The sequence below is a fragment of the Pogona vitticeps genome, chromosome 6 (genome assembly GCF_051106095.1).
Source record: "Pogona vitticeps strain Pit_001003342236 chromosome 6, PviZW2.1, whole genome shotgun sequence".
Classification (NCBI taxonomy): domain Eukaryota; kingdom Metazoa; phylum Chordata; class Lepidosauria; order Squamata; family Agamidae; genus Pogona; species Pogona vitticeps.
In genome coordinates this window covers 37,481,371-37,505,613 of record NC_135788.1, presented here as the reverse complement: position 1 = coordinate 37,505,613, position 24,243 = coordinate 37,481,371, and the positions used below count along the sequence as shown (strand labels likewise).

Genomic DNA, 24,243 nt, shown 5'->3' with positions numbered 1-24,243 from the left:
ATTGTTTAGGTAAACTTAAGTGTAAGAGCAAGTGAACTTAAAAAGGCAAATACATTGGCTTTCTTTGTTCTGCTTTTATAAATGTTCTTTTCCTAGGTCTCCCTCACTCCCTCTCCATAGTTTTAAATACATATAGCAATTAAAAGTGGCTATGCAGTCTTCCTATTTTTTTTCAGAATATACCTTTTGTTAGGGCTTGAAGCCTGAGGGTGAATTAATGGACAAGCTTGTTTACTTGCTTTAAGATTTCCTAAAGTTGCATCCAAAGTGACCTATTAGTGCTTCTAGGTATACAGTATCTACAAAGTATTTTGGTCTTCCCCAGTTTGCTCATTAACCTAGTTACTTCATAGGTCAGTGTTGCCTTATAGTAAATTCTGGATTTCTTTCCCATTTATATGCTGCAGAGTCAGTATCATTCTATGTAATCAGCTGCTAAAGGCGATCCTCTTAGGTGATGCTAAATTTGTAAGTTTATCATTGTCAATTTACAGTTCTGGGTCTTCATTGCTCTAAGTCACCAAATGAACATTCAGCGTCTGTTTCAGGTTGTTGACCTTGAAGCTAACATGATGACATGACAGTAAATGTGCTTATTAGGCCATAAATCCCACTGTAGCTTTAGCATTTTCTAAACAAATGTGCACAAATGTGTAAAAATGAACCAAATCATTTGTGTATTTCCAAATGGGTCGAAGAAATAGTCAAGAAGCATTGGCAGGAAGTAGCAGCTAACCCACAGGTCCCTTGTGCTGAGTCCGGCATTCGCATGTCATCATTAGAAATGGGGGGGGGGGGGGAAGAGAAATGAATATTACAAATAAAGTGAAGTATATCCTTTACCTTAGAAATGAACGAGCCTTGTCTTTTCTTCTATAAAAGCATTGATCAAATCATTAAAGTCTTGTGGCAGTAGTATTGCTCCCTTTCATATTCAAGGAAAAGCAAGTAGGGATGGGGCACACAGACCAGACAGAAAGCAAAACAAGGAATAACGTTCCTCCCTTGCCCTTTAAAGAAGGAATTAAAGAGGATCATGCCCAATGCCTCTTTAAACTCCTTTCACTCACTCCTCTCCTGGTGACTGTCTTAGGAAGCTGGTGGGAGATTTCTCCTTACGGTTGGGAAAAAGGGGGGGGGAATAAAAACAAAACAAAATAGAGCACCCAGCTCTGCAGACTGCCCATGATACCTTTCTGATTTGTCTGCACAATTCAGTGTTATGATCTGGCCTTGCCATTTGCGTTTCTTCATTCACAGATATAGAATCTCCACGAAACCAGAAATGTACAAATACTGTCATGAATTTGGATGAGGGTAGACTTAAATGACCACCAAAAGGGCACAGAGCAAATTAGTCCTGATCTCCGTGCTCTTTATCTGGACATAGATGGGGGGGGGGGGGAGAGCTTCTGCACATCCCTATTAAACATGTTTAAAAGGGGAGGTCCTACCATTCGGACAGGTAGAGCATCGCCTACCTTACCTCCAGTTCTTCTCCCCACCAGCGGGGAGATTTTAAAATATATACATAGACCTCTGGTGAAATTATTCTCAACGCAGTGGGTGTCGGCTGCCATTTCCCTTTATTGGTCACTTTATCGTGAATACAACAGAATATTAAGGAGGGAAGCATGCCATTGAAAAAAGTGTCAAAAAATAAAGTAGTTGAAATTGTATGCCCACCTTTATATTAAAAACCAACAACAATGGGTTGACATTTTGTTTTCAAATGCATTTGACAAGAGATGGTAATCTGCAGCAAAAACCCATCATGGGAATAGTTTATGTAATTTCCAATACATGAAGAAAGACCAAGAAAAAAGAACTTGTGTTTTTATATTCACTATGTAATCCTAAATGGTGGTCGCAATGACCAGATAGGCGGGGTATAAATGGAATAAATAAATAAAACAAAATAAATAAATGTTCATATTTGAAGTCTATAGTAAATGAAATATCACCTCCCCTTGTCATTGGTATAGTCAACATAGTTCATACTGAGACTATTCCAGGAATATTATATACAGTATATCCAATATATATTCTTACAAAAGTGTATGGAATTCCTTTGGAACAACCCTCATATTCTTTTCTCTCTCTTTCTCTCCTTCTCTCCTTCTTCTTTTTCTTAAAAAAAAAAAATCAGTCTTGGTATACAAGTTGCTTTCTAGTAAAGGGCTAATTGTAGTGTAAATCAACTTTAAGTCCCATAGCCCATTAGGTTATAGTTTATGAGATTTTTACCCAAAGGTAAGGACCTCTATTAAAATATACAAGAGCACATATAGCAAAATGCTGGTTTTTAACAGTGCTCTATACATAATGTTTTTTTTTTGTTTCATTAAATGTTTTTGTAATTAATATATTTAATGAGAATGCTACAGTAACAGATATAGAATTTATTATGGGTTGTTAGGATTTTTTAAAAACACACACACACACACATTTTGCTTGCTAGACTTTCCATTAGTGTGTGGAACTCCTTGTAATATTTATGTACGTAGACCAGAAACTGGCTACCAGAAACAGGTGATGTTTTCAATAGTTCAAGAAAATATTCCACATAAACAATCCCTTACAAAAGGGTTCGTAGTGTGTAGGGACCATAAGGCACCACCAAAGGGTGTCTTTAAAGTAATCCAAGGATTTTTTTCCCTCCAGGGTGATAAAGAGATACATAAGTAGGCACCAAGGTTTGAAGGTTTGAATTATGAAGTGTAGAAAGCTAGATCAGGGAGAGAGAAAAATCCAGCCCCTTTTTGAGTTTGAATGTAAACAGTATAGAGCTGCTAAATATAGGATGTTGGGGTGAGGTGGGGGAATCATAGCTGGATGCCTGAATTTGTGAACCTTGTGGAATGTGAACAGCCCCCAGGTGGGTATACATTTATTGATGCCACTTCTGCTCCTGTGAGAAACAGATTCAGATTTTATAAAACAACAACTGCACAATTGCCCTCTGATAAGGCTCGAGAACTTTTTCTAAAAGTTTTTTCTTATGTCACTTGTTATAAAGTTCAAAATGTCATTGGCTGTTGTTAATGCTACTTGAAAAGTAACTGCTTGTTTCTGTTTTGCTGTTCTGTTACTTTTAAAAAGCTTTAGAGTTGATATGAGAATGGCTGAAACTTGAAAAAAAAGTCTTCAGAATGCCTCAAAAATTTCCTTAAAATGCCCTTACAGAACTGTAACTAGAAAACATTGTTACCCCAAAAACTGAGGTTGTTCTTTTTTATTACATTAATTTGTAATTTAACTTCATTATATCTTTGTTTTAAAGGAAACAGCAACAAGTGAAAGGTAGTTTCTCCTTTTCAAGATGCTCACTGAATTTATATGCCCTGAGATAGCTATTAGAGATTGAGAATCGCCGATTTCTCATGGGACACAGGAGTTTAATCTTTAAAAATGTCCCAAAGAACAGTTAATCAAACTATTTTTAAATGGCACTGGTGTCCTGCACCAGTGATCCAGCATCAATGGCATGACATCATGTCAGGTTTGATGGAAGATAGATGCCTTTCCTCTGCTTTGTTTCAAAATGGGGGAGACGTTCCTTCTGCAAGTGGCAGAGGGTCTCTCCAGTGCCAGAGTTACAGGCCATTTTTGACTAGTGAGTTCATTTCGAATTTTATCATAGATGACATAACAAAATGACTGCCTTGGATGTATTGGTTATTCTCCTTTGGATCAGCAGAAGAAAATGTCTGCTTTGGTTGGCAAGGCCAGCCATATTGCAGACTGTTCACACAGGAGGGAAAAAAACACTTAGAGAAATCCTCACCATCCTCTCTCTCTCTAATACACACACAATCCACTACTGGACATACAAAACATCGACTTCTCTACCCACCGGCTGTTCCTCCAACTCTCCTAGGGCTTTTCCCAATCTCCTGGACCACATCCACCCCTCCCCCCATTCTCTGCCTTTCTCTGGCTTTTTCAAATTCCTCAGTATTGTTTTGCAGGCCTCTTGTCGTTCCCTCTCTGGCTCCTCATAACCCCTTTTGGTTTCACTAGCCTCCTTGTTAGATTTTGGTAGTCACTACCTTTCTCATATCTGCCCTTCAGGTTGATGAGTGGGAAAAAAAACCTTATCATCCTTCCTTCTTTGTCTGGATATGCATACTCCACAGTGAGACCTCATCTAATAGTGACCTGCCAAATTGGGGGGGGGGACTGTGTGTGGGCTCTCTGTAGGAACATAATAGAGAATGTGGATTTATACTTGCTCATAGCACAAAATTGAATCTTTAAAATATTTGAAACTCACCTGGTAGCTATAGTGATGTAAATTAGGGTTGCCAGATCTCAGGCTCCTGGATAGAGTCTTAGGGAATTGTTATGCTTCAGGTGGGGAGAGAAATCCATAATGTTTATGTAATATTTTAATAAAAATCCAGATACAGTAATGGAATTGTCCCCACAAATATAGGATAACCCTACGCTAGACTGTGTCTTCATTTCATGCAAAAATCAAATAGCAATTTGTGCATTTCTTTCTCGTAAATGCTATTTATGTCTCCTTAGCTAAGAGGAAAAACAAACAAAACAAAAAATATATAAGCAAAAATTAAAATGAGCAGTCTCCTTGTCCTATATGTGTGTGTGTGTGTGTGTGTGTGTGTGGGTGTGTGTGTGTGTGCGTGCGCACGTGCGAGCGAGTGAGAGAGCAAACCTGCATGAGTGCATGCATGCACATGTGTCTTGAGGTATTTTGGTAAAAGGATAACTTTTCAGCTCCAGAAATGGGGGAGGGTGAAGCAAAGCAGAAGAACCTTTATTATGGTTCTGACTGCCACCCCAAGTCAGCCATATCATTACAGTGGACCCTTGACTTACAGACGGCTTGACTTACAGACTTTTTGAGTTACAGACTTCTCTGGCCGCAAAATTTAGGTTTGACTTGCAGACTGAGATTTGACTTACAGACCAGAAAAAAACCAAAATGGAACAAAAACGGCCTGTTACGGGATTAATCGGTTTTCAATGCACTGTAGGTCAATGGAGACTTGACTTACAGACTTTTTGACTTGAGAACCGCCTTCCAATGCGGATTAAGTTCTCAAGTCAAGACCCCACTGTAAGTAGTTTGGCAGCTTCTTTAGGAGTCAGAAGTTGAAGAGTGTGGAGCAAAGTTGTCTGTGCTCCTAAGCCAGCATGCTGTCCTCAGTTGCAGTGGCGCATCTTGTCCTGTCTGCAGTGGAGTGTCGAGATGCACCACCTTGCTCTCCACTCTGGGCAGCAAAATGTCTTGGGGTGGCCCATCCCCCATTTCTGTATCATTCTCTCTAGCAAGATCCACATGGCTCCACTTGTGTCTGTTATTTGCAGGTATCAAGTCAAGAGTTGACTGATATAGTGGTCTGAGGTCAACTGTGTATGGCTGCTGCATATTCATGATATTTTGGCTAGATTTGGTTTGGATGTAGTGGTTGCAAAACATCCTGGACAGATACAGACCTTAGGCACATATTCACACACGTGTGAATGTTAGAGTACTGTACAAACATCAGACACTTCTACAGCAAAGCATGATTTTAAAATCATTCAGCTGTGTTTGTCTAAGTCCGTGTATTTTAAATTCCCCCGCTCTCTTGCTCCGCCATTCCTTGTTTCAGCCTTTTTGGCATTCTTTGCATTTGTGTCAAGCGTTTTTCTTCTGACTGATTACCACTCCCTGCAAAGTGCTGACAGAGCTATTTTCCACCTCCCCCCGCCCCTTTTTAAGGGATGCCTCATTTTCCAGAGGGATGCCAGAAAGAGATAAATGCCGGCCATTCCCGGCCAGTTCTGATCCTATGCTCCTTTCTGAACGCAAGAGGCCACTTCTCAGTTTGCCTGTATCGGGGGGCCCATCTTGACTGTGCTCTGAGCAAATCCTTGGAGATTGGGCTGATCAGGTTCACTAATGGTCAGACTTCCCTCGGTATTTGCTTACATAACACTATCAGAACACATGTCTTAAATATTTTATCAGCTTTAAAGGGTCGTTTTCATAACAAGGCATTGTGTTGCACTGGAGATGAGAGATTAAGTTGGAGCAGAGATGGCCTTCAATGCCCTGCAGGAAAAACAATAGCTCCAGGCATGTAACCTGTAAGACTTACAGCCTTGACAGCCGATTAAAGACACATTTCTCCCCCTCCTTCCACATCCCCCAGCAGACTTGACAAATGTGTCTAGTAACTTTTTTTCTCCCCTTTTTGCAGGGCTCTTCCACAACATCCCTCTAGGAGATCTCAGCAGCTGTCTCCTTCTTTGTGCCTGCTGGATTCCCCTTCAAAATCTTCCCTGACCTTTATAAAAGCATTTACTGTTGATTTCCTCTGTGGAGACTAGCACAGAAACCTGCCATGTCGTCTTTTAAAGAAACAGCTTCTGTGACAGCCATCTTCTTCAATTATTCAAGAACTGTTCCCTCATCCAGTCTTCTCCATTCAAATTTTCCTCAATTCATGCTGGCTCAGTATGGAGGCTATAATCCTCCAGTAGAGTAAGGTAAAGGTAAACATTCCCCTTGACAATTTGTCCAGTCGTGTCCGACTCTAGGTGGCGGTGCTCATCTCCGTTTCCAACCCATAGAGCTAGCGTTTGTCCGCAGACAATCCTCCATGGTCACGTGGCCAGCGTGACTAGACATGGAACGCCATTTACCTTCCCACTGAGGTGGTACCTATTTATCTACTCGCATGTTTGCATTTTGCATGCTTTCAAACCACTAGGTTGGCATGACCTGGGACAAGCGACGGGGACTCACTCCGTTGCGTGGATTCGATCTTATGACTGCACGTCTTCTGACCTTGCAGCACAGAGGCTTCAGCAGTTTACCTGCAGCACCACTATGTCCCAGTAGAGTAGTTTGTCTCTAATACCTACCTTAACAGGAGGGGAAAGATTCACTCATGCAACTGGGATAAGTTCCACCTTTTGAACTATTTTATTCAGGCAGCTGTAAAAACCCTAACCAACAAGCCAGAGATGGACAACAACTCCAAGAATCTCATAGAGAATGTGGGCAGCATGGCCAGAATATGGAATTCTAGGAGGCATAGTCTAATGAACATAATTTTTGCAACTCTGTGATAAGTTGTGTTTGGTCTTGGTTTATATTTCTACTGCTCAGGGACCACTTGTTCTGAAACTGAATTGGGGAAAGTGGATGATGCTCTGCATTTATTTGGTGTCAAAATGGCCCTGTTTGCTAGAGCAATACTAATCTATAGGACTGGGTGCTGTAGATTCATCCACATAGGTTTACTTGCTTTTGACTGAGGCTGTACCCTACTTTAAGGTCCCTGAATTGGAATATTCACCATGCCACTTGCTCAGAGATGGGAAAGATTACTATTTTGGACTACACCTCTCAGAAAACACCAGTCTGCCTGACCAATGGCCAGCATGCTTTCAACATCAGCTGATAGTTAATACTGTACAAGCAGGAGGGCCCTAGTGCGTATACTGCCCATGATGGCTGGGATTAATATGGGAACTGGAGTCTGAAAAAGTAGCATTTTCTGGTTCTTGGCTTTTGTCTGGTTTTATGCCCTTTCAGCTAATGAATTTTAGGATTTGACTTACTAGTACTTAGTACTCCTAAGTCTCCTAAAATGCAGTGATTGAGAGATGGAGATGGTACAGTATCAAAGTAGGTATGATGTGGAGAAAATGGATAAGGAGAATAATTTCTGTCACTCTCATAATACTGGGTGACAATCAACTGAAACTAAAAGATGGGAAATTTAGGAGGTCCAGCTTCACTCAGCACATCATTAAAACATGGAATTTGCTGTTGCAAGATATGATGAAGGCTAAATAGACTCTGGCTATGACTCACCATGTGGGAAGATAAATGATCTCCACAAACAGATACTGTACATATAAATACATGTGGTATTTATATTAACTTTTTGATATTAATAAAATTAATTAATACTATATTATATATGTGGTATTTATACTGAACATTTTATTAACAGCAATAATAACTATAGAATACATGTGGTATTCATCTGTGGGCACATTCAGTTGGGGTGCTGGAAGTGAGATTACTCACCTACAGAAAAAGTGTTCAAGTTTCCCCAGGAAGGAGGAAGATTCTCTTCCTCCTGTATAGTCATATGTGCCTCAGTCTGCATCCAACCCATCAAGACATACTTATTCCAGTGCCTGTTATTAATGGAGTGGTTTATTGGTGGTCTTGGAGAAAGGAACAAAGGTGGAAGTGCACTTGTTTGTAGGAAGGTTTTGTAACTAAGGGGTAGAAGGGGAGCCTATGACCACCAAGCTCAATCAATTGGGCAGAGGACGTCTAAAGAAGGGACCTATGGAAAATGAGATATATTCCCAACATTCAGACTGAATGCAGACAGAAATCCTGTTGGCATAGCTATGGCTGCAGACTCCTATGCCTTCCACATAATCTTCTTTGTTTGTGTCAGAAGCAATCCAACAGTGTTTCAGGAGTAGAAGCATCGACCTGCAGGATGCTGTTGTTGTCTAGTGAATGTGTTCACAGTTCAAGCATGCCCTAGATTCTTCCAGTCTCCATGATGCAAGTCAGAAAAGCCATGGGAGAGAAGGAGGAAGTCTTTCATTATTGAAAACCTCCCTCTGCTGGTAGAATCATCCTTTCCACAGGGATAGTTACATGAACAGGACTTCAGATCCTTGCTGAGGGCCTATTGCTTTATTACACATGGGGCTTCTAGCTGGCAATGAGCAATTCCCCACGGAGATTCGCAGGGTGTGCATAACCACTAGCTTCTTGCACACTCAAGAATCCCAGTGAGGATCTGTTAGTTGTCATCTGGGACCAATTGAATATTATGCCATTTGCCTTCAGCATGCATAACAAAGCAACAGGAGTTCAGTCCTGGCTCAAATATGGGGGGGGGGCAAGGATGGGGCTTTCCCATCCCCTGAGCTTCTGGCAAGGTTGCAAGCTGGCATGAGATGTTGTTGGCACGCATAAACACTGTATAGACATAGTATCTGGGCAAGCTTGGAAGGGACCAGGATAATCTTTGCTGGTGGTCCTCAGGATACAGCCAGTAGCTACCAGTCCTAATACCCCTGATTTCATACTTTTATTTTAATGGAACTAAAAACAATGGGGAATTAAACTTAGTGCTTGAAATGAACAGAAAGGACCATGTGATATGTATCCATTCCTTTTCTTTTTGATTGCTAGTGAACAAAAATCTTTTTTAAAGAGATAGGTAAAGGTTCCCCTTGACATTTAGTCAGTCGTGTCCAACTCTTTTTTTAAAATTATTATTGGATTTTTATCCCACTTTTCTAGACAAAAGCCTACTTAGGGCAGCTCACTATATATTAAACACAAAAACATTTAAAAACAATTAAAATCTACAATAATAATGTAATCAAGAGGGGACAGTGAATGACAGAAACCAAAAATAAAAATCAAGTATTGGCAGGAGGGAAGGCCTATCTAAAGAGCCAAGTTTTTAACTTGGCTCTAGGGGGTGGTGCTCATCCCTGTTTCCAAGCCGTAGAGCCAGCGTTTGTCCAAATACAGTTTCTGTGGTCACGTGGCCAGCGCAACTAGACACGGAACACCATTTAAAGAAATAGCATGCATAAAGAAGGGGAGAAAAAAATCCCTTGCACCTTGGTAAATCAAGGTTCACAAATTATGGCCCTCCATATATTGTTGGACTACAACTACCATATCTTTCACTATTGCCTACACATATTAAGGCTAATGGTAGTTGTATTTCAACAACTAGAGGACTACAAGTTGGCCAGCTTTGATATTAATCATCATCATCTTAGAACAGCAGAGCTGAAAGGGATGCTGCCTGCATGTTTTAGAGGTGCTCCCTTCTGGATGCAGGAACACAATAGCTACACTGCCTTCTAAATTAAAACAGACCCATCACAAACCCTGTGTTCAAAAAAGAAGACAACACAGCAAACACCATAATGATGCCAACATTATCTGTATTGTCTGTAATTATTGAATAATGGGGTGTTGAGAAAATAGGTAAGACTGAAGGAACCCACGGAACAGTTGTATGATGATGTCTTCAGCTGAAAAAACAAATTAAAAAAATGAAGGCATCATGTTGCATTTGAGTGCTTTATTATATTGGAATTGCAGTGATATTATTAACATTTGTACAAATGCACAAAGTCTCTCCTAATTAGAAAGAGATGCAGAAATTGGATCGAGTTGCATAATCTCACTGAGCCCATTGTCCGTTGGTAATAAGCGTGTTCGCAAGGCAACAAGAACAAAAAAGCATAACGTAAAATTAAACATATTAAAAGCAACAGCAGCAGCAAGTATTTACAGGTATGTACCAGATTTGTCTTTCTCCTCCCAGCCAGGGAGGTGGTTGGTTGTTTTTTTAAAAGAATACAACAAACACAAAACTTTTGCATACAATACAAAAAAAATGAGGATCAAGCCCCAGTCCTAGCGAACAGCATCTTTAATCCCCTGTAAATTCCACAGTGCTGACTGACTCTTCTCAGTGTTAAGTGTTCCTTTTAAAAATCAATAGAGTTGAGTAGTAATAATTCATAGAAACAGTTTACATTGATCAACCAGAGCTTAAAATGGAATAATCTGGAGGGGCAGCAGTGGCCGTGGGGAAAATAAAGGAAGTCTTCAGAGAGACTATGAAACAGTTATTATAGTGTTGGCAGTCCTCCTGTCCTTAACTCCTGTAGATTTGCCTTGGACAGGGTGAAGCGTCTCAATAAAAGACTGTACATCGGAGTGGGTACAATGTGCCCCGTGTTCATAATAGAGAATGTGGAGTCCAAAATCAAAATCGCCCCTCTCCCTGGTTCTGGTCAGATGTCTGTTTAATAAAACTCTCATGGTGGTGAGGGATCAGTTTTACTAAGGAATTCAACAAACTTTCTGTTTACTTTCACCAAGAATACTGTCCTTTTCAGTTTTTTAACAAATATCAATATCTTTGAACCTGAAGATTTTAGGAGCATAAATAAGGGGGAAGTGCAATGTTATTCAGTGGAGATATGAGAAGCACAGGGTTCTTTTGGGAATCCAGAAGAAGTCTTTATTTTTGCTTTTGTCAAATTCAAAACAGGACTATTGGTTGCAATCGGAAAGGAATTCCTTCCCCCCCAACACCTAATTCTAAAACCACAAAGAAATAATCTGCAGCTATGCAGACTTGAGATGCAACATGAGGAAACTACCATTTGACATTGGGATAACAATAAAATGTGCTCAAAGAGAAGTGCTTTGTGAAACGAAATGTGAAATGGCTGTTCCAATAAAACAAGCATCCACAGATGGTGTATTACATGTATTATATGCATTCTGTGTAAACAGACCTGAGTATAGTCCTCAGTTGTTATCCAAAGAAAACTTGGAAAGGGATCAGTTTTTAACTCAGGAGAATTCATCTCTCAGCTAAAAACTAACATCTGGGGTTAACACTCATCTCCTCCTGCCACCCCTGTAAGTGGCTTACAAAGACAGAAAACATGCCAGAAGACCTTTTTTCACATGTTACTTCTTATAACATGCTTACTGATATACAGGTATGAAAACTTCCAGCAGGAAATGTCTACAGATGAGAGTAGGAATAATGATGAGCTGGGTAATCTGTGAGCTTCCATATGTTGGAAAGCAGCTCCCATCAGCCCTAGCTAGTATAGCTAACTGTAAAGGATGATGGAAGTTGTAGTCCAATATCAATCAGGCCACACAGTACTCCAGTCCTGTGATACGTTCTGCCCAGAACAACAGATTGCTGAAATCAATGGGATTAAATAATCTCCATAAGTTTGTCTCAGTGATTTCAATGGGTCTGTTCAAAAAATTATTAAATCTGGAGTCAACCTCATGGCCATATGAGTATCTTCTCTCGGTATCACTTGACAGTAAATTGGTACTACTTGTTTTTGTGGCTGGGGTCTGCAGAAGGAAAAACCAACAGTGCTGGTGCATAATTTTCTACAAAGTCCATTTTCACTAGTTAACAAAACCACGTTAATAGGCATAGAAGCAAAACAATAAGACATTTTTTTCATCCTTAGGTTTCATTAGATCAGACTTTTTAATTCAACAATTTATTGCTTGAAATATCTTCATCCTTATGAGACTTCAATTAAAACTAAGAGAGTGTTCCTCCTGTTAGTTTACAAGGCAGCATTATATTAATGCACAATTGTATGTATGCATATTCAGAAGTAACCAGACTAATTTTAGTAGAGGTATTCCTACATATGTAGATGTACTGTATGACTGCAATCTAACATGGGTTCAGAATTAACAATGGATGACTGGCCACTATGATTGCTCTCTTTTTAAAATAGACAATCCCCCACCCTGTGACATACCAGGACACATGATACACATACAATCTATGAGGGATGAGAAATATTTATTTTTCTTACTATAGTCACTAAAACCATTAGTCACACCAGCCATGTTAGCTAGCTAGAATGTCCTGAGAGCTGTAATAATAATAATAATGAGATAATCCCCATTCTATAAACTATAGATTTAATCTGGTTTTATAACCAAACTAGGAACAATTTTGGGAATCACAGTTCTGGGGATCTTTATTCCCATATTTTCTGTGCCAAACCAAATTTTAATTTCTTGGCTTTTAAAGGGAAATCCTTCTCAGGTAAAAGGGTAAAAGTGAGATATATTTGAGCATAGATAGTTTTTAAAAATATTTTTTTGTCTCAGGACAACAGAAAACTTAAAATTATTAGATAAATAGGACATGTGAAGCAAATTATACCACTAAAGGGGTTTTCCCTGCTCATCTCTCCATTCAGCCCTGCTTTGAGCTAGCCTAAGCGACAAAAGCAGATATACCACCAGTTAAAACATCTAATTATATCACTGGCCGACACTTTATGAAGGAAAGGAAGGTGGGAGAGACAGCTAAAGTGCAATCTTCAAATAATATAAATAATTGAAATCCACTCAGGTGCTAATTAATTGTAATGGTTTCCATTCTCTAGCCATTGTTTTAGCATTTGTACAAATTAAAACCTTTCCTTCCCCTTCCACCACCCTGATAACATCTCAGACAATTTTTATGGGACATCCAAGGGTGCTCCAATGGTTTCAAAGCTACTGAACACTGTTTAGTAAGGGACAAGAGAAGAAACAATAAGGCAGTTTAGTGCAACTCACTATGTTATACTAGAAAAAGAAGTAAGCATTGAGCAAGATCTCCACCGGGGTTGCTTATACTGAGTCTATTCATAAAGGCAGCTTTCCAGTTGTATGGGTTATTCCCCTTTAGTAGGCCTGTACACATTTTCAGCAACAACAAAAAAAGACACAAAACAACTGTATGCTTGTACATATCATTGCTGTTGTTACAAAAAGCAGATGCTGCTTTAAAGAAAATACTGAATTCTGGACATTTCCAGGTAGTAGACATCAGCAATGGTTCCATCTAGGATGGGTCACTCTTGCTTGAAATCTACCAAGATTTATATATATATTTATATATATTTAATATACATATTTATTTACATATACATACACTGAGAGTTGTGCATTGCAAAACTAATGGGGCAACCCACCCAGATGTGCCACTGACAACCTTTGTTTTTCTTTCAATGAGCCACCAATGAGATTAAAAATCATGAATGAAGTTGTACAGTAGCCATCGCTGGGCAGATTGCTCCCAGGGTAACTAAGAAAAAATACAAACAGATTCTGTATAAGAATGCTGTTTAAATGGAATGTTAAAAATAACATTTAGTAATAAATACTTTATAAAATTCTATGTGAACACTAAATTAATAGATTCCTGTTTTGTTTTTAGATTTCACTTTGGTCCTTATGAGTTTCCATAAATCTACTATATACTTTTTTTCTTTTTCTTTTCTTTCTTTTTTTTTTTGTAGAAAAAAGTCTCATTGGCTAAAAAGCAGGTTCTAACTAAAAGGCTTTTTTTGCTATAAAACACACAGGCGTGCGCACATACACACACAATATTGTTGTTTTAAAAAAATATAAATTGCCCCGAAGGAAGGGCTTTTAACAGATGTAGCTACTTTGTTACTGGAGCAGAAAGCAGATAGGTTGAAGCACATAGCAATTTTGATGTCACCAGTCGCTTTCTGCCATTCAAGAACAATAATGAGTGGCACGCTTTTATTAAAATTGTGTGAATGAGCATGCAGCAAAGGCTCACGACTGTCACAATGAAAAGAGGAACCACACTACTTGTTTTTCTAGGTTGCATTAAAAGATTATGGCTTGCCCCCCCCCTCCCAACACATAACAAAGACATTTTGTATTGCAAAGGAGCCCTTTTGGAAATGTATTGCAATCAGCAGCACTTTCTTGTTTTTCAACTCTGCTTTTTCTCCTTTGAAAACAACCACCACCAAAGTCCACAGCTATATGCAAATGTGATATCCACACAATTTGCATCTTCTTGAAATGGGATGGGCGGGATGAAATAATTTGAGATTCTCATGGGGTCTAAGTGCTTGAACTAAGTACAGTATTTAAGCAGTGCTTAAACACCAAATCTGCAGGTGGCAGAGAACAGAGTGTAAGTCAATCAGTCTCCCAATATGGCAGACTACACTTGTTAAGGGCCAAAAATGACAATTTCTTGTAACCCTTCCTTGTGAGAATGTCAAGCAAGACTGGGCATGTGGGAAAGAATTTCCTGTATAGGGAATGGTCTGAAGCCTGGAAGCTAAGGGTTATGGTCTACTTTACATGCAATAATATTTTACAAGTATGAGGATCAGGTAACACAGGAATGCTGCTAACTGCACTGGTGTTTCAACACACCTGAGTATTGCTAGTTAGCAGTAATCACATAATGTTTAGCATGGATTCTTCAAGTATATCTGTTACCATAAGATTACCATGAAATGTGAAGTATCATTTGCTGTATCATGGAGGAATCTCTGTATGGAGCTGGGGAGAGTAAGACAGTTACATGTATTCTTCCTGTTTGCAGAAACTGTGATAAGCACAAATAAATTGGCTTAGGTCAGGGTAGAGAAATTGTGGCCATCCAGATATTGTTGGACTCCCAACCTTCATTAGCATATTAACCATTATGGCCAGTGATTAGAGCTAATGGGAACTATAATCTAACAACATCAAGATGGCCAGGGATTCCCCATCCTTTCTTTGGGCTCCAGTGTTATTGTTATCTTCGTTGTTTTTTTAAAAAGCTTAGTTGTAGAGGACACATTTGCTTCTTTGCTATTCTGGACTATTCAACAACTAAATATTTAGACCAAAATTGCACAAGGAAACACGGCGCATGCAAAGGCAATCACACTGTTGACTTATCTATCATGTGCCTGAAGATGCATCCCTAAGTGTGTAGCCTGGGCATGCAAGAGACAGTTAGCATAATTGTGCATGTTCCTTGCACAATTTCTGGTTTACTACTGCTTGATACCAACAGGATTCAGGCTGTAAATTAGAAATGGCTATACACTTGCAACCTAAGAGAAATATTTAAAGTAGAAAGAGGGAGGAGTGAAGTCAAGGGTGATCTCACTATTGAGATCTGGAATAACCAAAGCTTAGAACATTAGCCCACAAGTCATTACATTACTTGTTATCAAACTCAGAACCCAAATCATTTTTTGTTCCACAAATATGACTCAGAATATAAACCGATAATTTGACATGTTCACATTTCTTGATAACAGCCACTAATGATGGAAAATTACAATTGTACTGTGGTGGGAAGTGCAGATGGCACCTCTCCCAAACTTACCCTCCCCCCATCATCTTTCTTCAGACCAAAATACAGGCCGCTCATGACTTGTATAGCTTCTTTAAAAAATTGATAGTGCTCTGGGAACCTTCCTGGAACAACTATGAGGGTGATTTACGCTGTCTTGTACAGTATAAAGCTATCACCTCAGGTACAGTATTCTAGTTCTGTATGGCCATCTTGAAATTACCCCATTAATTCTTTGGGAATACTTCCTATCTGACCTTTGGAATAGATGCATTAATTAATTAATAAGCCTTGATTTATTGTTTCAAGAAGTCTGATTTAGCAAAAGACAATGGGGAAAAAGGTAAGGTTTTGGTGATGAGGGTGAAGGGAAAGGAACATGTATGCCCTATTATGTTACTTGGAGTGATGGTGGTTACAGTATTTGGCGGTCGCTACTGCCAAAAAACCTCATTGAAAGTGACATGTTACATTTTAATGCAATATTTCCAAGCTCTAGCAATTACTGAGACCTGGGATAGAGTTTGCCTTAAGTGTTTTCAAGGAAATATCTTCATTAAAAAAAATCCTTCATTAGTTTCAGTACTGAAGAAATTGACAGCATAAGCTCCAGGCTGAAGTTGTTGAGGTCCTGATCATGAGACTTTTCAATGGAATGAAGAGAGTTTAGATTCGAAGCAAGCTCCCAAATGTCCTTTTGTTTTGGTTTCACCTCTGGGGGAAACATGGGTAATGGCAGATTTACACCTGCATAGCCTCTACAGTCCGAGCCACCAGGGCTCCTCTTTACCTCAGGAAAAGCAGAATTCTCCCACCTAAGATATTCTGGTAAGCAGATTTGTATTTTGATTCATTCTGTCTGCCTGCAATCCTGTGGACACTTACTTGAGAATAAAAGCCACTGTTCTTAGCAGGACGTTCCTCACAAATTTGAAAAATTACTTTTTTCAAGGGTCATCACTCCCAAAATCTTCCAACCACGTTGTCTTCAGGATTCCAGTAGTCCAAGAAAGTATTCTCCAAGCTTTGGACTAAGTTCAAGTAAATAAGCAGAAGAACAGGTTGCAATCCCATTGAAAACAGTGGGATTTAAGTGAGCCAACATCAACTTGTTCTGCTGGTCTCCATGAGACTTTATCTTCATTATTGGTAGTTGAATTTGAACCCTTGAATATACTTATCCCGATTATATATTTCCCTCTCATTCATGGAATGAGAAAGATCCCACCCCTCCAAAAGTATTGGTCCTGTTAAAATATCAGTATGGAGGTCACAACAGGATTCCATATGTAGGATAATATATCAGGACAAATATCAATAGGAGTTTTCAAACTTATTATACCAATTGACTTCAGAAAACATTTATTAAGAAAAACAGTTTAGCTTATTATTGTTATATTGTCATTTTTAAAATAGCAATATAACAATATTTTTAAATTTTAAAAATTATTTTAAAATATTTAGAAGGTGACAGTTTAATTTTGCCAAAAATCCAAGTGAGTTCAGCAACAGAGTCTAACTCATTAAAAAAAATAATGTTAACTCATCTAAATCCTTTTCCTTAATTCCACATTTTAAAAATGATCTATTGTTCTGTTGTGCATTAAAGCTAGATGTCTTTTTACACAAGATTAAAGAGGATCATGTTGACTCAAAATGTGGGATTCATATTCTGTGGCCAGGTTGATATCTGGAGGAAAATCACCATCTTCTCTTCTATGTATTTGTCTTGGGCAGCCTGAAGATTGTATTTCCCTTTCACCTTGCCTCTTTTTGCACACACCAGGAGGAGACTAAACATATTTGCTTTTGCTTTTTAACTGGCCACAGCGCCTCATAATGTCTGAATTCAGGGAACTCTGATTTGATGATTTGACTATAAACTTGGGTTTAAAATCACAGTTTGATGCTGGTTTAAACACAGATCTTAAAAGCATTAATGGGAGCCCTAATTCCACACAATGGAGACCTGCCTCATCCAGCGTTTTACCAGATGCCTCTGAGAGGCCTAGAACAAGGGCATACAGCTATCAGACCATCACCACTGTTAATCCTCATCAATGGGTGAATATGTATGGAGTGTCCTGGGCTTGTGCTCTGCTCCCAAGCCTCTGGATCAGGGTTGATGCTTTCCTCTTTACTGACTGGCAATGGAACTGAAAAACACTGAGCTGCTGACATAACGAGGAATTCCGTTCCTCTGTGCCATGTTTTTTATTTCTTCCAAAAAAAAAATCTTACAAGCCTCTCTCTCCCTAGCACTGCTGATTTCGAAAGAAGCTTCACCTGTGGTTAGCTGCTCTCCACTTCTACTATTCATTAAAAACACTAAATCAGAATCACGAAGAGTATACACATTGAGATGTTATTTGTTTGTGAAAAAAGCAAAAGCTAAGGCAGCTGTGAATAAGTGTTGTTTGAAAACCGTGACCAGGCCAGCTGTTTCAGGGCAAACTGCTGTTAGGTCTGAAGGCTTTTCTTTAATGTTAGTGTTCCTCAAAAATCCAGAGAAATTGGGCAAGCAGCCAGAGACAGGAAGTGTGAAGAACAATAAAGATATTTTGAGGGGAGGACATACTTCTTTTCTCTCTCTCTCTCTCTCTCTCTCTCTCTCTTTTTGCAAAGGGAAATGGCAAAGAGAGCAGAGCAAAGGTCAAACAGCACATGAACAGAGACAGAGAGACCCGCCAAAGCTGAAAAACCATGCCATTTTAAATGTGTGCCTGCTGCATATTTTGCATTTATGTCCCATGTGAATGAGGGCATCATGGTGGCTAGGCAAACAACAACAACAACCACCAGATATGTGAAAGGCTGGTAGAAAAAAAGAACATGAGTGAGATAGATGGCTGCCTACATTTTCTCTCTCTCCTGCATGCCTTCAAATGTTTCCCTGAAAATAGGATGGCTAAGGAAACATAACATTTACCAAAATAAGGGCGGAAGGGAAAGAAGCCATAGGAAGGCAAAACACCACCATTCTCAAGAATTAAAGCCCTATGCCACAATATATTCAGTTCCAAATGAAATTATACAAATGGGGAACAACAGAAGATAAAGAGCTCAAATGAAAGGACAATCGATGAAGATCAAGACCAACCAGGCACCCTGCCACACAGTAGCTTTGCAGAACATGGGTGCATTTTCAAAACATTTTTTTTTAAGTACACAAGTTGATGAACATCCTTGAGATCCCAGTCTTTTTGCAAAATAAATGTCCTTATTACATTGTTAATCTCCTTTCCCACATGGATTTATAGCCCAATTGTGCCTAGTGGACTCTGTATGGATGTTGAATATGTCATGAACATCGTCTTGGCAGTTTAATCTGTTTCCGTTGGGTTGTCCTGCAGGGCTGAGAAGGAGCACGTCTATGTACAGGAGCAGTTTGGTTAAAAACAAGCAAGCAAGTAGCTGGTACCAGGAAACTGGAGAAAACGCCGAAGTATCTCCCAAGCTGAGAGCATAGTCATTGCATAACTCCCTTCATTATTACTAAATATAAAAGACATTTTAGTAACTATAAAAATGGAGCTCATGGTCTTTGGGGCGATGGGGAGAAGAATCCTTTAGATCTGAGATTACCTTTTTTTAAAAAAGAGAGACTGCTTTGAGAAGAAAAGAAATCTGATGTTCTATCACTTTTTGTTTTTCCATTGCAGTTCCTGACTGATATATTTTAAAGGATTGGATTCATATCTGTTCTGTGACTTGCAAGCTGGCTGAGGGTGGAACTTCCTACAACATCGCTGACTGTTGAGGAAGTTGTGATGGTGTTGTGCTGGATGACTTGTTGCTGGGAACAGGCTGGGACAGGACTGGCAGGAGGACTACTCTCCGGACCTGAAATGAGAACAAACGCTGGTGTCTATCTGTGGGTACAAAAGAGCACCTCCAGTATTCCTTCTCAAAAGACCAGGAGCTTGGAAGAGTTCCTTCTTGGAAAACAGTTCCCCAAATCTCTAGGAGATTTTGAAAAAGTAACTTTTCCAAGCTCTGGAAGAGCGCGTTACAGTTAAACAGGCAGCAGGGTATAAATGACATAAAGTACCTAACAACAGGTGATTTTGAATCCCACTGTATAATACGTGGATATCTGAAAGCATTGATTTTGCTACCCATAGGAATCCTCTTTGGCCCCCACATTCTCCCAGAATCCTCCAGTCAACCTGGCCATTTGCTTTTCTGAGGCAGGAAAAACGTGAGCTGAAGAAGCAGCCAGATGTATTCAAACTAATCTTGATCTAAACTAAGACTTGAAGAGCAAGTCACTTAACATAGCACCAAGTCTGCAAGCTGAAAATTGTACCCGTGTTTGGAACACAGATCCAACCAAGTTCCCAGATTTCAATGGTGAAATATACATTTACAAACACGCACCTGCCATATTCCTACTGTAAGTAGGAATACAACAGAGATAATACAGCTAAGTATCTGGGCTGTAACACTTTGGATTCTGAGGGTGTAAAAATCTCTCTACCTCAGTAAGAAGACATCAAGAGAGTTAGCTTAGCTAATTTTCTATGTGGGAGAATTTTTTTTATTTTTTAAAAATATACCGCCCTGTGAGTCACTGGAACCAAAACTAGTACATCCAGGCCCTAGTTTCCGATGCAAATGAAAACGAAGTCAATGAGGACATTACAGCTCCAGTACTGGGGAGGTAAGTAATGCAGGCATTTTCTCAGGGACTGGTGGGGTGGGTGGGGCCTCTTTCTCTGTCCTTATATCCTTTGCTCCCTGGGGCAGCCTTTGGGGAACAAAAGATTGCACAATCCTGACTAGCCATGGCTGAGGACTATTTGAGCTGTTGTCACTAGGCCAGCGGGAACTATGTTGAATCCACCATTCCCTGCCATTGCCCTGCTTAGAGATGCTGGAAATTACCTAGAATCAGTCTCACCTTAGCTTATCTTTGTACTAACAAACCAGCATAACACCTCTGCACTGGAGGAAGTTTCGATCTGGTGCAACTCAGCTGCTCTCTCCCCTCTCCCCTTCTCTGCCTCTAATTGGCTCTTTTGCCAGCTCATCTTAGCTAATGCAGCATTGGTGCTGGCTGATCCTTCTGCAGGCAGATGGCTGAGGTTGGCCATCAGAAAGAAATTCTATTGGCATAAGAGAACTTCTGTCAATAGAAGTAGAGTCTGTGGATTCCAAACATCATACAGCCAGCACACATTTTGATTTTAGATGGCACTGCTAGATGCCATTGAAAATGTCAACATCTTTGAGAGGTCTCTACTAACCATCTTTCAGTTTAATGGCTGGTCTATGTCTTGAACTGTTATGCTAAAGGGCTGGTTGTTTATGCTTTGCTGCAGGTGTGTACTATCTATTATGAGAGAGGGCCTTCTCAGTGGCTTTGGAATGCGCTGCCCCGAGAAGCCCGGTCGGCCCCCTCCATCTTGTCCTTCCGTCGTCAGGCAAAGACCTTCCTCTTCAGGCAGGCTTTTAAGCAGGAAGTAGTCTCAGGAGTACTGGTTTTTAATTTACAGATATGTAAATGTTTTAAAATTGTTTTTAAGCTTGATTAATCTGATATTTATATGGTTTTTGAATCTGTTGTTTTATCTGTTGTGAGAAGCCTTGGGTTCCCTATGGAGAGAAAGGTGGCATATAAATAATATAAATATAAATATGAACAAACACACAAATATTAGTTCTATGTGTTTCTAAAGTATGTTTGCAGTGACTGAGATGTCAGATAAAGAAAGGAAAGACAGAGTACTGTATATAAATAGGTTACCTACTTACTTAGGTATCCTTGCGATTCTTTCTGCATTGCTGTTATTGGGCAGTCTTTGTGTGTTAACAACAACTGTTTCAGCTGTGCGACCTCGTTTTTCAACATGGAAACCTCATTCTAAAAGAAAACAGAGAATTTTATTTTAATAAAACCTGTCTATGTTACAATGATAGTTTACATGTTCCTCATTATAACAAATGTAACAGTTGCATAAAGATTGATTCTCCAGGTAGTTCATTTTTCCATAGGGAGACAAATCCATGTTCTAATAGGCTTTAAAAGCAACATTTTTTACTCCTCTTATTTTTCCTAGTCTTAATAGCCTAAGTCCAACAGCTAGTCCTAACTAGAATGGACACATTGAAGCAGTTGCTGAAAGCTGAACCAATTCCTACGCCAATTCCACTGATTCAATAGCCCAACTCCAGCTGTGACAATCAGAGAGATTTGTTCCAATAGGATTGTTTCCACCAAGCAAAACTCCATAGCAAGCAAGGAAAAAAAAAGATTTGTAATGGAATTAAAAACTTAATTATATGACCTGCTGTTCATGAGCAACAAAAGCACAAGCATAGAACTTAAAATAATAATTGCCTGCCATCAAGTCAATTCCATCTCAATGTAACCCTTCTTGGGATTTTTTTTTAGGTATAAAGGACTTAGACGTGGCTTTGGAGTACCTTCTTCAGGGGCACCCTTTTAGGACCTGAGGCTCTGATCGAAGTGAGTACTGCAGCATCCGTAGGCCAAAGCTGCTACAAACTACCACCATATTTGCTCCATTCACTTTTTAAAAATCACTGTATTAAACTGTTATGTACAGAATGCGGGGGGGGGGGGAGGGAAGAGTCAGGATGAGGAAACACCCAAAATACAGTATTTCACCTCCTGAGGCAGAGCAACAAACGATGCTTCCTCCCTGAGTAAAAGCCTGTGGTGTACCTAAGGTTTACAAGTTAGTTTGACATCTGAGAAAATCTCACTGGAAAATGCCTCATGTGCTCTCACAGGGAATACAAATGCAATTAACTAATAATGCAGTGTCATTTTATGACATGACAGATTCCTGAGATGATCTCCTCAGTCTTTCTGATGGTAGGACCAACACTGCACTAACGAAGACGAACCATGTTATATCCTTCTCTTTGAGCAGTTTGTCCCCTGACAGTTGTATGAATACTGTGTATATTTTATCTTTTCCAAAGGGCTCATGAGTGGGACAAATATGCTGAGGAAATAAGGTACAGTATTGCAAAAGATTTTTAATTAAGAAGAAGGTTATATGGTTCACATCCTAACTTTTTAGCCAATGAACAGAAGGTTGCTGTTTATTCGTTAAGTCATGTCCAACTCTTCATGACCCACCAGAGCACGCCAGGCCCTCCTGTCTTCCACTGCCTCCCGGAGTTGGGTCAGATTCAGAGTTTGGTCACATCCATTTCATCCTCTGTCGTCCCCTTCTCCTCGCCTTCACACTTTCCCAACATCAGAGTCTTTTCCAAGGAGTCTTCTCTTCACATGAGATGGCCAAAGTACTGAAGCCTCAGCTTCAGGATCTGTCCTTCCAGTGAGCACTCAGGATTGATTTCCTTCAGAATGGAGAGGTTTGATCTCCTTGCAGTCCAGGGAAATCTCAAGAGTCTCCTGCAGCACCACAATTCAAAAGCATAAGTTCTTCGGCGGTCAGCTTTCTTTATGTTCCAGCTCTCACTTCCATACATTGCTACTGGAAAAACCATAGCTTTGACTATGCGGACCTTTGTCAGCAAGGTGATGTCTCTGCTTTTTAAAATGCTGTCTAGGTTTGTCATCGCTTTCCTCCCAAGAAGCAGGCATCTTTTAATTTTGTGGCTGCTGTCACCATCTGCAGTGATCATGGAGCCCAGGAAAGTAAAATCTGTCACTGACTCTATATCTTCCCCTTCTGTTTGCCAGGAGGTGTTGGGACAAGTCGCCAAGATCTCAGTTTTCTTTTTATGTTGAGCTTCACACCATTTTTGTGCTCTCCTTTTTCACCCTCATTAAGAAGTTCTTTAATTCCTCCTCACTTTCTGCCATCAGAGTTGATTCATCAGCATATCTGAGGTTGTTGATATTTCTTCCAGCAATCTTAATTGCAGCTTGGGATTCATCCAGTTCAGCCTTTTGCATGATGTATTTTGCATATAAGTTAAATAAGCAGGGAGACAATATACAGCCTTGTCCTACAACTTTCCCAATTTTGAACCAATCAGTTGTTCCATATCCAGTTCTAACTGTTACTTCCTGTCCCACATATAGATTTCTTGGGAGATAGATAAGGTGGTCAGCCACTCCTACTTCTTTAAGAACTTGCCATAGTTTGCTGTGGTCCACACAGTCAAAGGCTTTTGCGTAGTCAATGAAGCATGTTTTTCTGGAACTCTCTGGCTTTCTCCATAATCGAGTGCATGTTAGCAATCTGGTCTCTAGTTCCTCTGCCCTTTCGAAATCCAGCTTGTACTTCTGGGAGTTCTCAGTCCACATTCTGCTGAAGTCTGCCTTGAGCATAACCTTGCTAGTGTGTGAAATGAGTGCAATTGTACGGTAGTTGGAGCATTCTTTGGCAGTGCCCTTCTTTGGGATTGGGATGTAGACTGACCTTTTCCAATCCTTTGGCCACTGCTGAGTTTTCCAAACATGCTGACATATTCATTGTAGCACCTTAACAATGTAATCTTTTAAGATTTTAAATAGTTCAACTGGAATGCCATCACCTCCACTGGCCTTGTTGTTAGCCATGCTTTCTAAGGCCCACCTAACTTC

The 24,243-nt window shown here is 39.8% G+C and overlaps 1 protein-coding gene across 5 annotated transcripts in view; it reads right to left on the bottom strand.

Annotated features, from left to right (window-relative positions):
• Positions 1-17,440: 17,440 nt before the first annotated feature.
• The window catches only part of CREB5 (cAMP responsive element binding protein 5), a 295,391-nt gene continuing 288,588 nt past the window's right edge, over positions 17,441-24,243 (bottom strand). For 3 of the 5 annotated variants that reach the window (XM_020780492.3, XM_073003332.2, XM_020780525.3), the window contains 2 exons: positions 21,468-21,576; positions 17,441-19,553 (listed from right to left, as the gene is read on the bottom strand). In XM_020780492.3, the coding sequence (XP_020636151.2) occupies positions 19,390-19,553; positions 21,468-21,576 (273 nt within the window). In that variant the 3' untranslated portion in view covers positions 17,441-19,389. Of the gene's footprint in view, positions 19,554-20,505; positions 21,309-21,463; positions 21,577-24,243 lie in introns of those variants that run through there. The other 2 variants (XM_073003331.2, XM_020780509.3) reach the window with 2 other exon arrangements.